At 37.3% G+C, this 20,475-nt stretch overlaps 1 protein-coding gene across 3 annotated transcripts in view; it reads right to left on the minus strand.

Annotated features, from left to right (window-relative positions):
* Window positions 1-4,015: 4,015 nt before the first annotated feature.
* The window catches only part of chico, a 57,632-nt gene continuing 41,172 nt past the window's right edge, over window positions 4,016-20,475 (minus strand). Inside the window, exons 3-8 of one of the 3 annotated variants that reach the window (XR_008835602.1) lie at window positions 18,339-18,402; window positions 15,266-15,310; window positions 14,860-14,922; window positions 14,613-14,687; window positions 11,325-12,232; window positions 4,016-11,284 (exon numbers count right to left, since the gene is read on the minus strand). Coding sequence is in view for 2 of the 3 variants with exons in the window: in XM_056445667.1 (XP_056301642.1) it covers window positions 12,005-12,232; window positions 14,613-14,687; window positions 14,860-14,922; window positions 15,266-15,310; window positions 18,339-18,402 (475 nt within the window). In the remaining variant the exon portion in view is untranslated. Of the gene's footprint in view, window positions 12,233-14,612; window positions 14,688-14,859; window positions 14,923-15,265; window positions 15,311-18,338; window positions 18,403-20,475 lie in introns of all 3 variants that reach the window. The other 2 variants (XM_056445668.1, XM_056445667.1) reach the window with 2 other exon arrangements.

Below are 20,475 nucleotides of genomic sequence, written 5' to 3' on the forward strand. Positions count from 1 at the left end.
AATATAAAAACGGCCGGATTCACGTCCTTTCCCGTGATGCTTTTTGAACACACTTTTGAACATGTGACTGTAACTGAGCAAATGATCAGTCAAATGGTCAATGAAGGGGGAGGGGTGTAATAATTTTTTTATTTATGAAATGTTTTATTTATTTATGAAACACATGAAATGCAGGATAAACATTTTTAACCAAATTATTTATTTTATTTAATTATTTGAAACTTTTAATAAGGATAATCAAAAAATTTTTTTGGCACAATGGCGCCCCCCCCATGTGTGGCGCCCCTATGCGCCGCATATCCTGCATCCCACCTTTTTGCGCCCCTGAGTAAAGTAGGCATTTCATCGAGAAAGATCTGGAGAAGGGTTTGGGGAGTGTCAGTACAACCTAACAGACTCCTCCTGTTCAACATTTCTGTTTGTTGTCTAAACTGACAGTTGGAGGGGCGTGGTTATGTATGATAGCCCTGCCCAATACCTCAGACAGACTTAAGCTGCGGTCACACTGGGCTTTGTGTTTGTGAAATTCTGTCATAAAAGCCCAGTGTGACCAAGTGGTGCTCACTGCAGAGCCACTTGGGCAGAGCTGAGCTCCAGCAAGGAGGAGCTTGAGCTCCAGCTCCTCCTTCCTTGCACTTCTTCTATGAGTGATGTCACTGGGGGTTGGGGTTAGGGGTGGGGTGGGTGTACGCATTGAAACAGCTTACAGGAGGAGGAGCTCAAGCTCAAGCTCCCCCTCCCTGGAGCTCAAATGGCTCTGCAGTGAGCAGTGTCTCAGTGTGACCGCAGCTTCAACCTGAGAACAATGATCTCCCTCTACTCACAGCCTCACTTTCCTCCCAAATCTCGCATTTGTTTCGGTTTATGAAAGAAGAGATACATATTTTTCAAGAAGTGTTTTGTGTTAATTGTATCCATCAATTAAAATGAGTATTTCATCATGACAGAGTTCTTCTTCCTGCTCTTTTCTCTTTCATCTGTAGGATCTAATAAAAAAAATCAAGTTTAATGTTTTGATAACTTCATGTCAGGGGCGTCGCTAGACCCAATTTACTGGGGCACGTGCCCCAGTGAAAATCTCCAGTGCCCCAGTAAATGCATTGAGATATGATTTACTTCATATGCAAGTGTATTTATTAAGAGTGGTAATTCCGAAATAAAGACGTTATTCTCTATGTGCAACCGAAACAACGCTGGTGAAAGCAATGTGTTTAACCAAAAAGCAAACTGACGCATCTCCGCATGTGCGCAGAGAACCCGCGCGCCTCTCCCACGCGCTGCTCTTCTGCTGGTGCGAGTCCCAGTAGTTAACATGTGCGCCAAAAAAGCAGGCTACCTGCTTGTCACGCGCCGCTCATGTGTTGTAAAACCGGCGTAACAGCCTTTTTTTGTTTTGCAAGTCCACAAAACTAAAGTTTAAACAATATGATGGTGATCTTACTAAGCATTCCTCCTGACAGATTTATTTGTATGAAGCAAAAAGGAGAGATGACGAGTCAGGGAGGTAAAAACGTAATAAACCTAATTCTCTACCAAGTCTAAGACAACAGATAATTCTATAAAACATCTTTTTTTTGTATTTTATTGAATTGTCTATAGAATTTCATTCAAATGAAATTAATATTCATGCAAAAGATTTCTTAAATGATCTTAGCATCACTCCAGTTGTGTCTAAACATTGTTTTCCAGTTACATTTAAGATTATTTAGAATAATGAATAATAATTGTATAATAACAAGAATACTTTTATTTATAATAAATATTTATTAAAAAATATATAGTGTATATAGTGTATATATATATATATATATATATATATATATATATATATATATATATATATATATATATATATATATATATTATTTTTTTTGAGGGGGGGGGGGGGATGTAGAGCCCCAGTAGAGCTTTGTCTAGCAACGCCCCTGCTTCAAGTGTATTTCTAGTCTGATCTCACGAGAAATCCTAAGTATTTTACGCTTTGTCAGTTTAGTGGCGAATTCGTTCAGTCGTACGAAATTGTACGATTTTAAAAAGGAGGCGTGGCACCTAACCCCACCCCTAATCCCAACTGTCATTGGGTGATGAGCAAATCGTTCTAAATTGTACGAATTAGATCGTACAAATTCATACAGATTAGCCACTAAATCAAAAAGTTAGGAATTGCCGTGAGATTGTGTTGGTATTTCGCGTGCATTCACGGCTCGAGATGCAGGTGTGCATCTGTTGTTAGTGACTATTTAAATGAGTGCTAATAAAATGTAATTTATAATTACATTTTTATAAGAGTTATATATAAACACATTAGTTGCAGAATTTTAATGCAGTTTAATAATCGAAATGCTTTTTATTGAAAATGACGTCATTTTACGCAACTACGCATTACTTTACAGAGAGCTTCTGACCTATTAACTACGGTTTGCCCTAAGAGCATTTGGTGCAAGTGAAGTGAGAAATTTATTTTACTAGCAACTAGCATCTAGTTACTAAGCCCCTAGTGTGGACCTTACATTTCAGTTTAAGACAGAACTTATGAACAGCTGGTGTAACCCTACCCAGGCCAACACGTTAAAGGAAATGTTGTTTGTAACTTCTTTTGCTTATTTGGTGTCCTTTTGGTTATGTTGTGTGTGAGAAACTGATTAATTTGTTTGTTGAGCTTTAGTTTTCACAGTGTAATAAATAATAGTAACAAATTAATAGTAACAGTAATAAATTAAAACACATGGACATCAGTATATGGGAAAGCGTGGACTGTTTTAATAGTTCCACTGCTACTTAAATATGCTACCACCATAAAAAGAACTCTTCTGTTTGGATATATTTAAAAATATTCTGTATTTTCAGCATCATTACTCCAACACCAGTCTAATATGCAGATTTGACACTAATCTCATCTCATTTTCATTCAGTTATCCGGGGCCGGGTCGCGGGGGCAGCAGTCTAAGGAGAGAACTCTATACTTCCCTCTCCCCAGACCCTTCCTCCAGCTCCTCTGGGGGGATCCCGAGGCATTCCCATGCCAGCTGAGAGACGTCGTCCCTCCAGCGTGTCCTGGGTCTTCCCCGAGGCCTCCTCCTGGTGGGACATCCTTGTAACACCTCACTAGGTAGGCGTCCAGGAGGCATCCGAAACAGATGCCCGAGCCACCTCAGCTGACTTCTCTCGATGTGGAGGAGCAGCGGCTCTACTCCACATGTAAGGGTGCGCCCTGCCACCCTATAAAGAAATCTCGGCTGCTTGTATCTGAGATCTTGTTCTTTCGGTCAAAACTCATGACCATAGGTGAGAGTAGGAACGTAGATTGACCGGTAAATCGAGAGCTTTGCCTTTCAGCTCAGCTCTATTACCACAACGGACCAGTACATTGACCGCATTACTGCTGCACCAATCCGCCAGTCAATCTCATGTTCCATTCGTCCCTCACTCGTGAACAAAACCCCAAGGTACTTGAACTCCTCCACTTGGGGTGAGGACTTTCCTCCAACCTGGAGATGGAAAACCACTGATCTGATATTCAAGAAATATTTTTATAACACTTTTTTACTAAAATAAATTGAAAATATTAGTGCCTAGCATTTTTGTGGAAACCGAGATTTCATTTGTAGTGTTTTTCAGTCTCTACTGTTAAATTTGACCAGTTTACACAGCCTGATCTCACGAGAAAACGTAAGTATTTTACGTTTTGACAGTTTAGTGGCTAATTCGTGGCTAATTCGAGTTCAGTCGTACGAAATTGTACGATTTTAAAAAGGAGGCGTGGCACCTAACCCCACCACTAAACCCAACCGTCATTGGCGGATGAGCAAATCGCACTAAATTGTACGAATTAGATAGTAGAATTCGTACGAATTAGCCAATAAATCAAAAAGTTACGAATTTCCGTGAGATTGTGTTGGTTTACAGCAATCTGGCTCAATAAAAGTGTTAATTATAAAACGATCTATCTTTTTATACAGTAAACATGGTATAAAAGCAAATGAAATTTGAAATAAAATAAAAACAGCAGCAGATATAAAGGTCCAATGAATCTTTTATTTGTAAGGCACCATAAATACTTCCTTACTGCTCAATCTCTCATTCATGTATAGTAAATGTTTTTCTTTTTTTTTCCTTTTTTTTTCTCCAAGTTGTCTTTAAATGAAGTTATAATAGCAGTTTATCAACACAAACGACATACATTTCCATCGAGAACATCATGTCACATACAACACACGCACAAATCTTAAAAAACTACTACAAAGCTCCAAAAGAGTCGCAAATATTAGAGGAGTCTGTCAGAAGAGGGCGGGGCTTATGTCAGGAGAGGGGCGGGGCTTCGCGACTATTACGTCATCGTATGAGAACGAGGCAACCGTAAGCAACTAACTAATCAGATTAAAACAAACCAGGGTATTTTTTTAGTATCTGTGCTCAATGTTTTCTTCATACATACAAAATGGCTTACAAAATATTATGCGTGTGGATATATTCATACACGTATCTTTAGTTGGCCATTGGTTTTCAAAGATAACAGACAAATCATTTAGAGATTCAAATAACTGCATCAGCTGTGGTGATGTAGCTAAAAACACAAATACAAAGGAATTATGGGACTAATTAATACATCCGACATGCAAACCATAGATATGTACACTAGATATCGCATACGGACCCTGTGCATGCGTCAGTAATGCCGCCATATTTGTACAGTGCTCCCAGGACAAATGTCATTCAATCGCACTAGTCAAGACCAAAGGCAATCTGAGGAAGCTGGACTTTAGCGCTGTGTACGGGTGTAGTAACAAGCAAACAAAACAAAAACAAAGCATTAAGGTAGAACCTTTCATTGGTAAGATTTCGTTTTTTACGTTACGAACTTTTGTGCTAAACAATTAACGTTATTGATGATAATACACTCACTGCACTGACCACGAGGCTAAGTAGCACCAACTTGAATTAAATTCTAGGTGTTCACTAATTTTGTTGAATAAAATCAGCAAACAGTGTTAATGAAATATGACAACAAGACGCTGCGGTGCCAGAAACTTGTATTATTGTCGGCTAAGTGAGGCAACGGCTAGTTTTTGAAGTGACTGATAATATAACAGTTCCTGCGCCTCAATGTGCATACTGTCCACCCTAAATGATTGAATACAGTGCTTCCCACAGGTTTGAAATATATTTGCGGTGGTAGTCGGATTGAAACACACCTTTTACCCACAGTGCATAAACAGCTAACTGTATGCAACAAACAAAACATAATTAGATTTGACACTATTTTATTATTATCCGTTTGAAACTTTTTCTTTTCAATGCGTTAAAGCAGGGGTCAGGAAGCTGTTTTCAGCAAAGAGCCATTTTGAATTTTTTTGGCAAATGCATTTTTTTAAAGAGCCATATCCCTTTTTAAAGAGGGATATATATGAAGCATCACATGATGAGCAAGTCCATGTATTAATAAAGGACAATTTGTACAATTTCTTTTTACCACTCGTGAACATTGTTTGAATTTTATGGCTCAAGGTTACCAAGGTTATATCAAGGTTATTGGTGTCGCGATTCAGGTTAGTCCACAGCGCCGCGCACGCATTGGTTGAAACGTCCTTTTATTCTTATTCATTTTGCTGTAAAATATACAACAAGAAGGTCATTTTAATTGTATTTTCAAAAGGAAACTCATTTTTAGTGACAGTTTTAATATTTTATTGAAGGGAGACAGCTGGAGAGCCACATATTTTTGGTCAAAGAGCCACATGTGGTTCCAGAGCCATAGGTTCCCTACCCCTGCGTTAAAGAAGAAAAAAAGACGGTTGACATAAAAAATCCACTGTTTCTCTTATGTTATTCAGGAGCCCTGTCCACCCTGACAGGTAGAATCTGCTTCTCTCTCTCTCTCTCTCATTCCAGTTCAGGTTGCTTTATTGGCATGGCATTTTGAACAGTATAGCCAAAGCATTTTAGATGTCTAAAATATATAATATAATCGACATCAAATTAATAAAATATACAGCAAATAAGAAATAAATCACAAAAAAGGAATAAAACAGACAATATCTCTTAAAATTATGATAATTACAAGAATAGAACGTGTTTAAATTAGACAAATGAGTTGATTACGCATTTCGAATGGTCTACAAATATTCTGCAGCAAATTTAGATGTAATTTCGTCCCCGACGAGTATTTAGTAAAGGTTTTCGGAGTCATTTAGATTAAAGATTTAATTATTTAATGTCTCTCTCGCTTTTGTGCGCATAAAAATTAACAACAGCTTAGAAAACGAAAGCAAAACTAAATCCCGGACATTTTAGTAGATTTAGAAACGCCGGCCGGACGCAAAAAGGTGCGGGACTGTGTGTGTCTGCAGAGCACGTGAGTGTTGACAGTTCTCGCACACACAGAACGAGCAGTATGAAACGAGATTTGATCGCTCGCGGACGTTTGTTTATATTGGGCGGATATAAAAAAAAAGTGTAAAAGGATGATAATAACAGTAAAAAAAGTGTCATCAAATATACTTGGGCGGCCCAAGTAAAGACTATGTGTGGGAAGCACTGTTAAATATTACCAAGTTGGCCCATGCTAACCTTTTATTTGACCCGCCATCCCATTTGAACAGAAAGGAAGAATGATGGGGAGGTGTTTAGGGGGAACGCTTTAACAGAGATCGTCATTCCTAATTTAACATAACATTTTTTGCCCTTGTATTATTGCTGAGCTACAAAAAACGGCAACTGAAATTAAACAAATCACTTAAACATTGTAAATGAATCAGACTTTTAAAAATGTAAATACTGTCACTTGACAAACAGGAAAATGCACAAGACATCTGTGAGCAAATCAAGGTAAATGCAGGAGCAGCTCGAATATTGTATTAAGCATTGAACTCCATTGAGTTATAAATGGGATTGTTAATGTTTGTACTGTAATAAAATATTCATATAAAATGGTAAATATGATACTACATTAGTTAATCTGATTTAAAGCAACGTTATTTTTAAATATTACTGAATAAATTACAAAATTACCATTGCAAATTAAGATATACGGTTCGGCATTGCCCTCAGTCAAGTTTGCTTTTTGTCCCTTTAAAGAAAAAACGTTTGGGCACCCCTGATTTAGATAATGAATGTTTATATACACATCGAGACGCGGGGTTATCAATGGTTCACACTCATCGTTCATAACACTGAGATTCATTCCCAAACACATCGCTCTCTCTGTTAGAATGAGAAGTGAAAGTGGGAAAGGGGCTGTGTTTCAGGACATGGATTAGATTAGATTGAACAGGGAGGGAGGATAATACATTTCCATGCACACAAACACACACTCTTTGTCGGCAATGCCTGTGCGATCACTTATCCATCGATGTAGAGAAGTGATGTAAAATGATCATTTTTTCGTAATTGAAACAAATATTTGCACACTGATCACCAGGAAAACACCCATTCATAGATATATGTATATATGTGTATATCTCTGGCTCCCGATGGCCAGTCCTCCACTGCACCTTGGTCTCACATTCATATCAAAGGAGCACTCCCCTGTACTAATATAGCGGCTCTATTGACGCATTCCTTCCAATAGACAACAATAGCGCAGGCGACATCTAATGTAAATATCTACGCACGCAAACAAGAAATTAATATGGACGAGCACACGATTCAAAAATACCCACAATGCACCAGTGCTTACATACAACCATAGGTAGTTTTGCTTTAAAACAGCATGGCGTAACAAACTGTAGATCTCAGCATTTCACAGATTTACTTCAGCAAATGGGGTTTATATGTATGATATACATTGAAAATCAGTTGTTTATGCCAGTGTTTCTCAACCACGTTCCTGGAGGACCACCAGCTCTGCACATTTCCTTTGTCTCCCCAACCAAACACACCTGATTGAGGTCATCAGCTCATTAGAATAGACTGAAAAACCTGTAATGCATGTGACAGACAAAATAGACATCCAAAACATGCAGTGCTGGTGGGCCTCCAGGAACATGGTTGAGAAACACTGGTTTGTGCTATTTTTATTAAAATTATGAGATGGTTATTATGTTGTCAGCTTTAAATCAAATTTACAAGTGATTTAATATAGAAACATTCAAAGCAAGCATCAACTTTAAATCAAATAACATGTCAGCAATTTGTATAATTAATGTTGACTGAAAATAATGTGATTCTTCGAATATGAAGGACGCTCTAGAGGGTGTCTAATAGTCAAATATATAGCAGTAAATATTATTTTCGCTAAAACTCTAACAAGGCTTATTCTAATGTATGAAATAATGTTAAGCTGTTTTACATGGATTATTTAGATGCTTGAAAACAAAACCCAAATCACCAGCTGCCCTCTTCTGGTCACACATGAAACAACACCCAACGCAAACCAAGATTACAGACAATAGAATCTGGATGCAGACTTGGATTTGCAAGCTGAGACTGCATATCTCAGAGATGCAATGTCATTCAGAATGCAGAATGAAGTGTTGAACGGTTGATTGGTTGCTAGTGCACTGTTAAGATGTTCTGATTAGTGAAACTGATTGAAAACTGATATTCAGCAAAAGAGAGGGTGTGTTTCATATTTTCAATGAAAATGAAAGGAGGCAGTAATGTTAAAGGCTCCATTTTGTTATAAATATGCATGCAGTGAAGATGACGATCATATAAATATGTAGCGACACGTCGCCTCAACATTTGGGTGTCTGTTAAGTTGCTAATATCAAAATAAAAATAGTTACGTAGACTAAACGTAGCCAGGATGATGTGAATAAGGTTACAAAGTACACGTTTCCCTTTGAAGATTGACCCGACATGTTCTCGGGAGTTTTTTATATCAAACTTGCGAAGTCTGAACCAATGTTGCCAGATATAGCTGATTTTTTCCAGCCCAAAAGTGGTCCAAAACCCACCCAAATGCACAAAAACAAAACAAAACGTGCAAAATATTAGATTAATATTTAATTTAAATTTATTCATTTATTTTATTTTCAGCTTAGTCCCTTTATTAATCAGGGGTCGCCACAGCGGAATGAACCACCAACTTATCCAGCATTTGTTTTACACAGCGGATGCCCTTCCAGCTGCAACCCAACTCTGGGAAAATTTTTTATTTATTTAAATCGAAATTAACCTAGTTACTTTAATTGCTATATACTTTTTAAACCATACCGCAACCATCACCAGCAGTCTCAGAACCCCAACATAACCGGATCACATCGAAACACTGCCCCCTCTCCTCCACACACTGCCCTTACCTATTAGAGTATGTTTTACTTTCGAAACGGGGTATACGTTTGTCCCATTTGGAGTTTTAAATTCTTTTGAACATAATTAGCTGCTGCCTGTCAATCAGACAACGCTTCTATGTTTGTTCTTGCTGTCAATTGCAGAAAAAAATGATGGATAAAAAAGTCATGATAAAACCGCTGTGAGTTTAACTGCAGGCTCTGCGTGATGCCAGTGCACGTGAAAAAGAGTCAGATTTGTCCGGGGAGATTTTGATGCAACTTTCCTTCACCTCACAGGTGTGTTTTGTTAAATAAATTGCATATAAAATTTACGTTTAAAAACCACCCAAATTCAAAACCACCCAATTGGGTAGGAAACCACCCAATCTGGCAACACTGGTCTGAACTTACAAGTAAGGGATGCAAGACTGAACTTTGTGTACTTATTATTGAGGAAAAAGGCCCAATCAGATAGGCGAACGTCTGCAGCCCCGCCTCCGTTTTCCCCCCATCTACAGACACTCAGCAGCAGTGTTTCAAAATGAAAACGGCCTCTTCAGCGTTACCAAAATGCTGTTTTCGGTGCTCAAAAATTCCGGGGTAGTGTGGACAGATTGTGTAACCGTAGCAAAACTTATGCGTTTTAATTCGAAAACGTATTGGTGTAAACGGGGCCTCAGTCTAATCAATTAGCATCAGTTTTATTGTCTGTCAAAAAAAAAACGTGTTGCTCAAGCTGAGTGCTTTACTATTCAAACGCTATGAAATTCTGGACTGGTTGCAGGAGCATTTATGCAATTGCTAAGGTGTTGCTAGGTTGCTAAAGCAATTTCTGGGCATTCTGAGTAACAAAGTGTATTATCGAAATCTGCAGGACACCATGGTCCCTCAGTCTAATCAATGGGCTAAGTTGCATAAGATCGCGCTGTTGAGCTTCCATGATGCAAGTGTGTGCGTGTTCACTTCCAGTCGCATAGAACTATAAAGGAAGAGGTGAAGATTTCGCTTTTTCATTACCAAAAATAAGCATGTTTAAAATGAAACACCAAGTAGTTTATCAGTGACATGAGAGGATATCCTAATTACGTCGCTGCATGCCTCAGTGCTCTACTTTGCTTTCATTCTTTCCCTGTTGATGCTGAAGTTCGTGTTCAGTGGCTACTCAAATTCTGTTGGGATCATGTCTTTTTTGTAGCGGCCGTTTCTCTGCGTTTATAGTTAATATTTTTAATAATTAAAAAGAAGAAAACAAATATGGTCATGCTGAGGTGATTTTATTTCCCTCCTGCATAACACACAATTAGGCAATCTCTCAATATCAGCCGAGTCTGGAATGTATATCCTATTAATAAAATACAATGCACAGTCTTTAGTGTGTTTACAAACTATATATTTACCCTTATATACAGTTAAAGTCAGATTTATTCACCCCCCCCCTTGATTTTTCTTTCCTTTATTAAATATTTCCCAAATGATGTTTAACAGAGCAAGGAAATTTTCACAGTAGGTCTGATAATATTTTTTCTTACGGAGGAAATCTTTTTTGTTTTATTTCAGCTAGAATAAAAGCAGTTCTTAATTTTTCAAAAAACATTTTAAGGATAAAGTTATTACCCACTTTAAAAATCTGCTCTCCGTTAAACAGAATTTGGGGAAATAAAATAAACAGGGGGGCTAATAATTCTGACTTCAACTGTACATGGACATGTAGTCATGATATATAAACATCCTCACGTGCCGTTTGTGGTTCGCTCATCTCACAGTCAGACGGAGGTCACAGTCACTGTGACGGATCATCTAGGTCAGGGATGTCCACACTCGGTCCTGGAGGGCCGGTGTCCTGCAAAGTTTAGTTCCAGCCCTAATCAGACACAGCTGGCCTAGCTAATCAAGCTCTTACTAGGCTTTCTGGAAACCAACTTGCTTCAACACACCTGCAAGAATGAGCTAAAACGTGCAGGACACCGGCCCTCCAGGACCAAGTTTGGACACCCCTGATCTAGGTTGATGATGCCAAGCTCTTGATGTGGGAAGAGTACAGTTGTTCCACACAAAAAGACAGGGAACACCTCCTTTTCTAAGCTTTCTCAGTTCACAAGGTGTCAAAACAAAATTATCTTTAGGATGGACACTACACACTGGTAGCGTTTGTGAACTGAAGACATGATCTCAATGGAATTTGAGTAGCTACTGAACATGAACTTCAGCATTAACATAGAACGAATGAAAGCAGAGTTGTGCATGCAGCAATGTAGTGAGGACGTCCTCTCCTGTCCCTGATAAACTACTTTGTTTTTTATTCTAAACATGCATCTTTTTAGTAAGTAAAAAGCTAAATCTGCACCTCTTCCTTTATAGTTCTATGCGACTGGAAGTGAACACGCACACACTTGCATCACGGAAGCTCACCGCCGCCATCTTGAGCTACTAGCCCATTATTATCAGTTTCATTGTCTGTCAAAAACAAATCTAAATTTAATTTACTTAAGTAATAATACACACATGATTTGAGGTATGTTACATGCTGAAGTTCAATACTCTGGGTTTGAGATATGCTCTGATCACTAACCCCCAAGTATAAGCAATAGTAACAGAGGTTTTAGCAGGCCCACTAATAAAAAGCAAAAGAATCAAACAGTGTTACGCAGGAAAGATTGGCTGTAGTAGCAGAAAGACAGACTGAATCAGACCCAATGAGACAGACATGAAGAGGAAAAGCTCTCTCTCTCTCTGCACTCCGTCCCCCTTCACAGAACTCAAGAATCAGACTCGAACCGTCTGTGTGAAGGCTAGTCGGATTTGTCTGCGTCCTCGTCACGGTGGCCGTCGGCAGCGTCGCGGGAGCTCTTGTCCTCTTTGGCGAGGTGTGCGTGGGAGGCCAGGATGCTGGACAGCGACAGCAGGCCCGAGCTGGAGGTGACGGCGGGCAGGGTCGGCGGGGTCAAGCCCAAGGGCAGAGGAGTCATGGGTAAAGCCAAACCCTGGAGCTGAGAGAGCTGGTGAACCTGAAGCTGCTGCTGCGATTACATTAAACCACACACAAACACACAACCGTCCAGGTTAAAGAGAGGTCGCAATAACTTGTTAAAGTACACACTATTGAAGTATACTGAGAAAGTCAATATTAGATTTAACAGCACATTTACTGTTGTTAACTGGCTATTAACAGACTATTTGTAATAGATTTATTCCCAGATGTACGAGCAACAAATAATAACTTGAGTTCTAGTTGATCTTTTGGAAAAGTTTTTCTTTTCATCAGATTTTTCTGATGAATCATCTGTTGAACTGCATCTCAATCATCATCAAATACTGCAGAAGACCTACTGGAACCCACATGGACCCAAGATTCTCTCAGAAATCAGTCAAGTTTGGTGAAGGAAAAATCATGGTTTGGGGTTACATTCAGTATGGGGGCGTGCGAGAGATCTGCAAAGTGGATGGCAACATCAACAGCCTGAGGTATCAAGACATTTGTGCTGCCCATTACATTACAAATTCTCCAGCAGGATAGCGCTCCTCCTCATACATCAGCCTCCACATCAAAGTTCCTGAAAGCAAAGAAGGTCAAGGTGCTCAAGGATTGGCCAGCCCAGTCACCAGGCATGAACATTATTGTACATGTCTGGGGTAAGATGGAGGCGGCATTGAAGATGAATCCAAAGGATCTTGATGAACTCTGGGAGTCCTGCAAGAACGCTTTCTTTGCCATTCCAGATGACTTTATTAAGTGTTTTGTGTCACTGCAGAGATGTATGGATGCAGTCCTCCAAGCTCATGGGAGTCAGACACAATATTCATTCTGTTTCCACTGCAGCATGACTTTATATTCTATACTGGACATTATTTCTGTTTAGTGACAAGACTTTTGTCAAAGCAAAGTCAGACCTTACTGTCCTAATTAAAAAATTAATAATCAAGGCATGATCATATTTTATTGTGGTAAAATAAGCGTAATCTAGAGGCCTTTGCCTTTCATATAAGCCACTTCTGATACCGAATGAACAACTAGAAGTCAAGTTATTATTTGTTGTTCATAAAACTTGGGATAGGTGACAAGACTTTTGTCAGGTAGTGTGTATGTACAGTGCTCAGCATATATAAGTAGACCCCTTACAAATCTATCTTTTAAATTCAATTTTTTAATAGGAAGCTATACTGAAGCCAAATCTGGAGCTAATCTGACAAAATAACTTATGATAATGGTCCAAAAACTAGTACACTGAATGTAAATGGTATAAAAATATATAAAATACAAACAAAACGAAAAATCTAAAGTAAAATTTGTTTTTGAAAAATTTTAGTTGAAATTTTGTTGCGTGTTTTGCTTGAATTTTAATGTATTATATTTCAATTTCTAAATATGCTTAATGACTAAAATATTATTTTAATAAATATATCTGTTCAATAAATCTGTTTTGTTTAAATACACTAAAATACATTGCCTATATTCACTGAGAAATGGATAAAATCTTCATTTTCAAAATGGGCTGTACTCAATTATGCTGAGCGCTGTATATATATATATATATATATATATATATATATATATATATATATATATATATATATATACACACACATAAAAAGCACCATTCTAATTAAATTAATCATAATTAAATCCATTTCTGATTTATTTTAAATAAATAAATGAGAACATAATTAAATAAATCTAAAGGAGAATCTTTAATAAAAATGCAGCTACTTGATAATTTATTTGCAATAATTTACTTGTCCTTTAATTGTGAATCCAATCAGCTATAAATACTTTTATATTAGGCTTGGGCGGTAATACGGTAATATAGTATTACCGCGGGATCTAAAAATAGCAATGGCATCAGTTTCAATACCATTATACCACTATAAACAATGCACTTAAATAGGAGACAAGTATTAAATCTAATTTATTTAATGCCTAAAAATGTATAAGCGTGGTTGTCATCACAGTTTGGCAGTATTTCAGGTTTCAATCGAAACGAGAAGGGAGAGGCGGTCAATACAGACAAGGCAGTTTGCAAACTGTGCAACAAAGAGGTGACCGTGATAAATGGAAATACCTCGAACCTAAGGTCGCATATACGGTATTCAGTTTCTGAATGGTTTAAGCACAAGCCAATAGTTTGGTGACGCTATCTAAGCCTTATGTAATAATTCTTTTGATTACAGTAATACCGTATACCGTGGTAAAATAGGTAGAAGGTTTGACGGTATCAAAATCTGGTTACCGCCCAAGCCTAATTGACATACACACATAAAAAAGTCAAAGTAATTAAAACCCCAAAAGGTTGAACAATGCATAAATATGTCAATTAAAAACATAAATGTATAAAATAATTACTAAAAATAATCTCTCACTACTACACAACAACCCTCATGGTTGAATACTGGTTATCCTACCCGGATAATGGAGTTCATCTCAGGAGGGGTGACCTGTTTGGCTCGTTCAATCGCGCCCAGAACCTGCTGCTGGTGCTGCAGACACACACACACACACACACTTAATCTCCTCAGGTAAAACGCACAGCAAACAAAACCCCTTCAGTGCAAAAAAGCAACCCACGACACAAACCGGCAGCCCATTTAAGTCAGTAATGAGGCTGAATCATTACAGAGAGTGTGTCATAAATAAATCAGCCGCTCTGACCTCTTGAGACAGGTACGGCAACACCTGAGCACAGATCCCGTTCAATCTCTTCACAATCTCCGCCTGCGGACAGAACACAAGCACATCCTCGTGGGTTTACAGCCATTAATAAGTTGTCTGGGGGATGCGCTTACAGACTGCTGATGCTGCGCGAAAAACACACCAGCAACAGTCAGTCATGATAATGTATGCTGAGAGCGTCTGAATCTGGGACGCTGCATATGCACAAACCGTAAGTAGGCCTGCGCTGTAAAGGAAACACTGCAGACTTTGCACAACTGTCACTCTAACCGCCATACTGTTATTTATTCAAGAGCATCACAGTTATAATAATAATAATAATAATAATAATGCATTCACTTATTTACAAAATAGGAGATGCAGAAAATATTAAGACGATGTTTACCTGTTTGTGCATTTCGATGTTGAGTCCATACGACATCTCATAATACTACAGTTGGAGAAACATAAAAAGATCATCAGCAGATATTTATATTTGCAGCCATATTAACTCAATCTAATGAGTTGCAAAGTAACTAGTTACTATATTTTAAGTATGGGATTACTTTTCGGGTAAACTGCTTTTTAGGTAATTAATTAGTTACTTATAATGTGCCTGCCTTAAATACTGTAAGGTCAATGGTGTTAAATACTGTGCAGAATAATTCTATTATTCAACTCAAAAGGTCACATTCATCAATATTATTGCACATGCTTAAAATCATTGTTCACTCAAAAATGAAAATATTTACTGAGTCTTTACTTGTTATAAACTCTTATGAGTTTCTTTCTTCTGATCAACACAAAAGAAGACATTTTGAAAAATGTTGAAAACCTGTAACCGTTGACTTCCATAGTAGGAAAAACAAAGATTGGGTGAACTATCCCTTTAAGAAACAATGAATTGAGTCAGAAATTAGTTCGTAACAATATATGGCTGTTTAACACAAAAGAAGATGTTTTGAAAAATGTTGAAAAGCTGTAAAAAATTGACTTCCATAGTAGGAAAAACAAACACTATGGATGTCAAGGGTTACAGTATTTTAGCATGCATCAAAGTAACTTATTTTGTGTTCAACAGAAGAAAGGAACTCATAAAGGTTTAGAACCACTTGAGGATAAGTAAATAGTGAGTCAATTATACTTTGAGTGAACTATCCCTTTAAGAAACAGCAAATTGAGTCAGAAATTAGTTCATAACAATATATGGTTGCACACAAAAAGAAGATATTGTGAAAAATGTTGAAAAACTGTAATCATTGACTTCCATAGCAGGAAAAACAACTATTTTGGAAGTCAATGGTCACAGGTTTCCAACATTTTTCAAAACATCTCCTTTTTGTGTTCAAAAGAAGAAACTTGTATGTTTAGAACCACTTGAGGATGAGCATAAAGTGAGTAAATGTTCATTTTTGGGTGAACTATCCCTTTTAAAAAACAAACCGAGTCAGAAATTAATAAATTTCAATATATGGTTGCTGAACACAAAAGATATTTAGAAAATTTTTTGAAAACCTGTAACCACTGACCTCCATAGTGGGAAAAACAAACATTATGGAAGTCAATGGTTACAGGTTTTCAAAATATCAATATTTGCGTTCAACAGAAGAAAGAAACTGATATATGTTTTGAACCACATGAGGATGAGAAAATAGTGAGTGAATTATAATTACATTCACACATATATTAATAAATGGGTAAACTATCACTTTAAAAAACAATAAATTGAGTCAGAAATTAGTTCATGACAATATATGATTGAACACAATAGATGATATTTTGTAACAATTGACTTCCATAGTAGGAAAATAAATATTATGGAATTTGAGGGTTACAGGTTTCCAACATTTTTAAAAACATCTCCTTTTTGTGTTAAACTGAAGAAAAAACTCATAAAGGTTTGGAACCACATGGCATGAGTAAATAATGAGTAAATGTTAATTTTGGGGTGAACTATCCCTTTAAGAAATAATAAATTGTGCCAGAAATGAATTAATCCCAATATATGGATGTTGAACACGAAAGAAGATATTTTGAAAAATGTTGGAAACCTGTAAAAATTGACTTCTATAAGTTGTATAAAGTTGTTTTTCCTACCATGGAAGTCAATGGTTACAGGTTTCCAACATTTTTCAAAACATCTCCTTTTTGTGTTCAACAGAAGAAAGCAACTCATTAAGGTTTAAAACAGATGTATGAAGGTTTGAGTAAACAATGTATTCTTCATTTTGGTTTAATTATTATCTGTGGCTTTTAATAGTAAGGTCTTATGAAGTGAAACGCACAGTTTGTGTGAGAAACAGAAAGTTACTAAATCATTTAATTAGCTTCATAAGACTTTAATGCATCATCAAAAACCACAGGTATTCATTTAGTCTCATCTTTAAGTATTTTTGCTGCTGTTGCTTTGTGTTATATGAATGCCTAATGATGACCACGGTTTCAGCTTAAAATATATTTTACTGCTCTAAAATGAAGGAAGAAAAAGAGATCTCGCCCACACAGATCTCTTCAAGCAAGAGAGGCGGAGGAAAAGACATCAATTTAGCTTTTATCTATTAGCCCTCCTGAAAGCTCCGACTGATTTAAGATCAGCGCCAGAAGCTTTGCTGTGGGCTCTGGCAACAGATATGGCTCTGATCTCTGCGCTGCCGCTCAGGCACATCTGTTTCACACACACACATTCGCATCGATCCAACAGCAAGACGTCAATATGCTTGTGCACATTTACGAGTCACGATACAACTGATCAATGAGAGGCTTGTGTGCGAATTACTGCAGACGCCCACGGGGTTACAGACAGACCAAATAAATAAAAAAAACATTGCAAAACGAAGAACAATTATTAATGTGACAGTCTTATGTTGGGTATATTGCTGCCAATAGCCAAAAATACACTGAATGAGTCATTTTTATTATCTTTTATGCCTAATTAGGTAAAAATCATGTTCCATGAAGATATTTTGTACATGTCATACTGTCAATATTTACAGTTAAAGTCACAATTATTAGCCCCCCTGTTTATTTTTTCCCCAATTTCTGTTAAACGGAGCGGAGATTTTTTTCTCAACACATTTCTAAACATAATAGTTTTAATAACTCATCTCTAATAACTGATTTATTTTATCTTTGTCATGATGACAGTAAATAATATTTGACTAGATATTTTTCAAGACACTTCTATACAGCTTAAAGTGACATTCAAAGGCTTAACTAGGTTAATTAGGTTAACTAGGCAGGTATTGTATAATGATGGTCTGTTCTGTAGATAATTGAAAAATATTTAGCTTAAAGGGGGTTATAATTTTGACCTTAAAAAGGATTAAAAAAAAAAAAAAAAAAAAAGCTTATTTATATGAGAACAATATACTACAATTAAAATGCATGAGTATACTAATTACCACAGAGTGAACTAGTATCCTAAATAATGACCTACTCTGTAGCTCTATAAACCTCCAATGTGCATGTTTTATACTCACCATTATGTAATGACGCTGCATTTCTGATTTCTCACTCGCCAGTTTATCACATTCCAACTTCAGGCTGAAAAACACACAACATAACATGAAATATACCATTAATTACTTGAAAAGCGTGCTTTAGGTTGTGAAATAGCATGAAGTATGCAGTGAAGTACTGGAAAAGGTTTGACTTGACCACGTCAACACAGCAAACACACAAAAATATTAAAGTACTATGTTTAAAATTATTTATTTTTTTAAATCTTCATACATCACATTAACGTTTTACATTCAATTGTGATACACAAACCCTACCATTTAAATATCTGGAGTCAATAACACTTCAATATTTCTGAAAGAAGTATTATGTTTACTCAGGATATTTTTTCTGATTAAAAATATGGTAAAAAAATAAAATAAAATTACAGGCAAATTTACAAATGGACGGTTTACATTATAATATGCACTAAGCGGCCACTTTATTAGGTACACCTGTCCAACTGCTCCTTCTAATCAACTAATCACATTGCAGCAACTCAATGCATTTAAATATGATCAGCTGCAGTTCAAACTGAGCATCAGAATGGGGAAGAAAGGTGACTTAAGGGACTTTGAATGTGGCATGGTTATTTGTGCTGGACAGCCTGCTCTGAGTATTTCAGAAACTGCTGATCTACTGGGAATTTCTTGCACAACCATCTCTAGGGTTTACAGAGAATGGTCTGAAAAAGTGAAAATATCCAGCAAGCACAAATGCCTTGTTGATGCCAGAGGTCAGAGGAGAATGGCCAGACTGGTTCCAGCTGATAGAAAGGCAACAGTAACTCGAATAACCACTCGTTACAACTAGGGTCTGCAGAAGAGCATTTCTGAACACACAACACATCCAACCTTGCGGTGGACGGGCTACAGCAGCAGAAGATCACACCGGGTTCCACTCATGTCAGCTAAGAACAGGAAATGATGAGTCTCGATTTCTGCTGCGACATTCAGATGGTAGTGTCAGAGCCTGGGATCACAAACATGAAAACATGGATCCATCCAGCCTTGTATCGGCAGTTCAGGCTGGTGGTGGTGTAATGGTGTGGGGGATATTTTCTTGGCACACTTTGGGTCCATTAGTATCAATTGAGCATCGTGTCAACACCACAGCCTACCTGAGTATTGTTGCTGACCGTGTCCATCCCTTTATGACCACAGTGTACCAATCTTCTGATGGCTACTTCCAGCAGGATAACGCACCATGTCATAATGCGTGAATCATCTCAGACTGGTTTCTTGAACATGACAATGAGTTCACTGTATGCAAATGGCCTCCACAGTCACCAGAACTCAATACAATAGCGTACATTTGGGATGTGGTGGAACAGGAGATTCGCATCATGGATGTGCAGCCGACCAATCTGCAGTTACCGCGTGATGCTATCATGTCAATATGGAGCAAAGTCCCTTGTTGAATCTCTGCCATGAAGGATTAAGGCAGTTCTGAAGGCAAAAAAGAGGTCCAACCCAGTACTAAGAAGGTGTACCTAATAAAGTGGCCGGTGAGTGTGGCTAAAAAAAAAAATGCAACACAAAACTGAATTTTCAGCATAATTACTTAAAAAAATGTTGTGCTGCATCATATTTATTGCTTTGTGTGTGTGTGGAACCTGATAATTTTTTTATGAAAAAACATTTATTTGAACCTTTTGTGACATAATATCTTCACTGTGCCCTAAAATAAAATAGAAAAAGAAACAGTGCATCCTTGTTAAACAAAACATAAATATTACCAGCCTCAAGTTCTGAAGCAACATAATATAACCACAATCAGACATTTTATTTTAATCTTAATGCAATTTAGATTTTAAATCAATCTATATAGTGGTATATAGTCTTAATCATGGACAAAATAAACTTGAACACATATGCGCATTTAAATTGCGCACTCTTCTGGGAAAACTGTTTGTGAATAACAAACAGAGTATAAAAAAATTACAAATGCAGTCTAAAATGAGAAAATCCCTCCCCCAACACCACCTGCCACCGACTAATAGCAAGCAGTAAATCATGCTTCATGACTGCGACGTAAACAAAAGCCTACCGACTGCTTAAAACAAATGACTTGTTTTTGAAACGCCCAACATCCAAACATTAACACAGAAAAGAAAAT

The sequence above is a fragment of the Danio aesculapii genome, chromosome 2 (genome assembly GCF_903798145.1).
Source record: "Danio aesculapii chromosome 2, fDanAes4.1, whole genome shotgun sequence".
Lineage (NCBI taxonomy): Eukaryota > Metazoa > Chordata > Actinopteri > Cypriniformes > Danionidae > Danio > Danio aesculapii.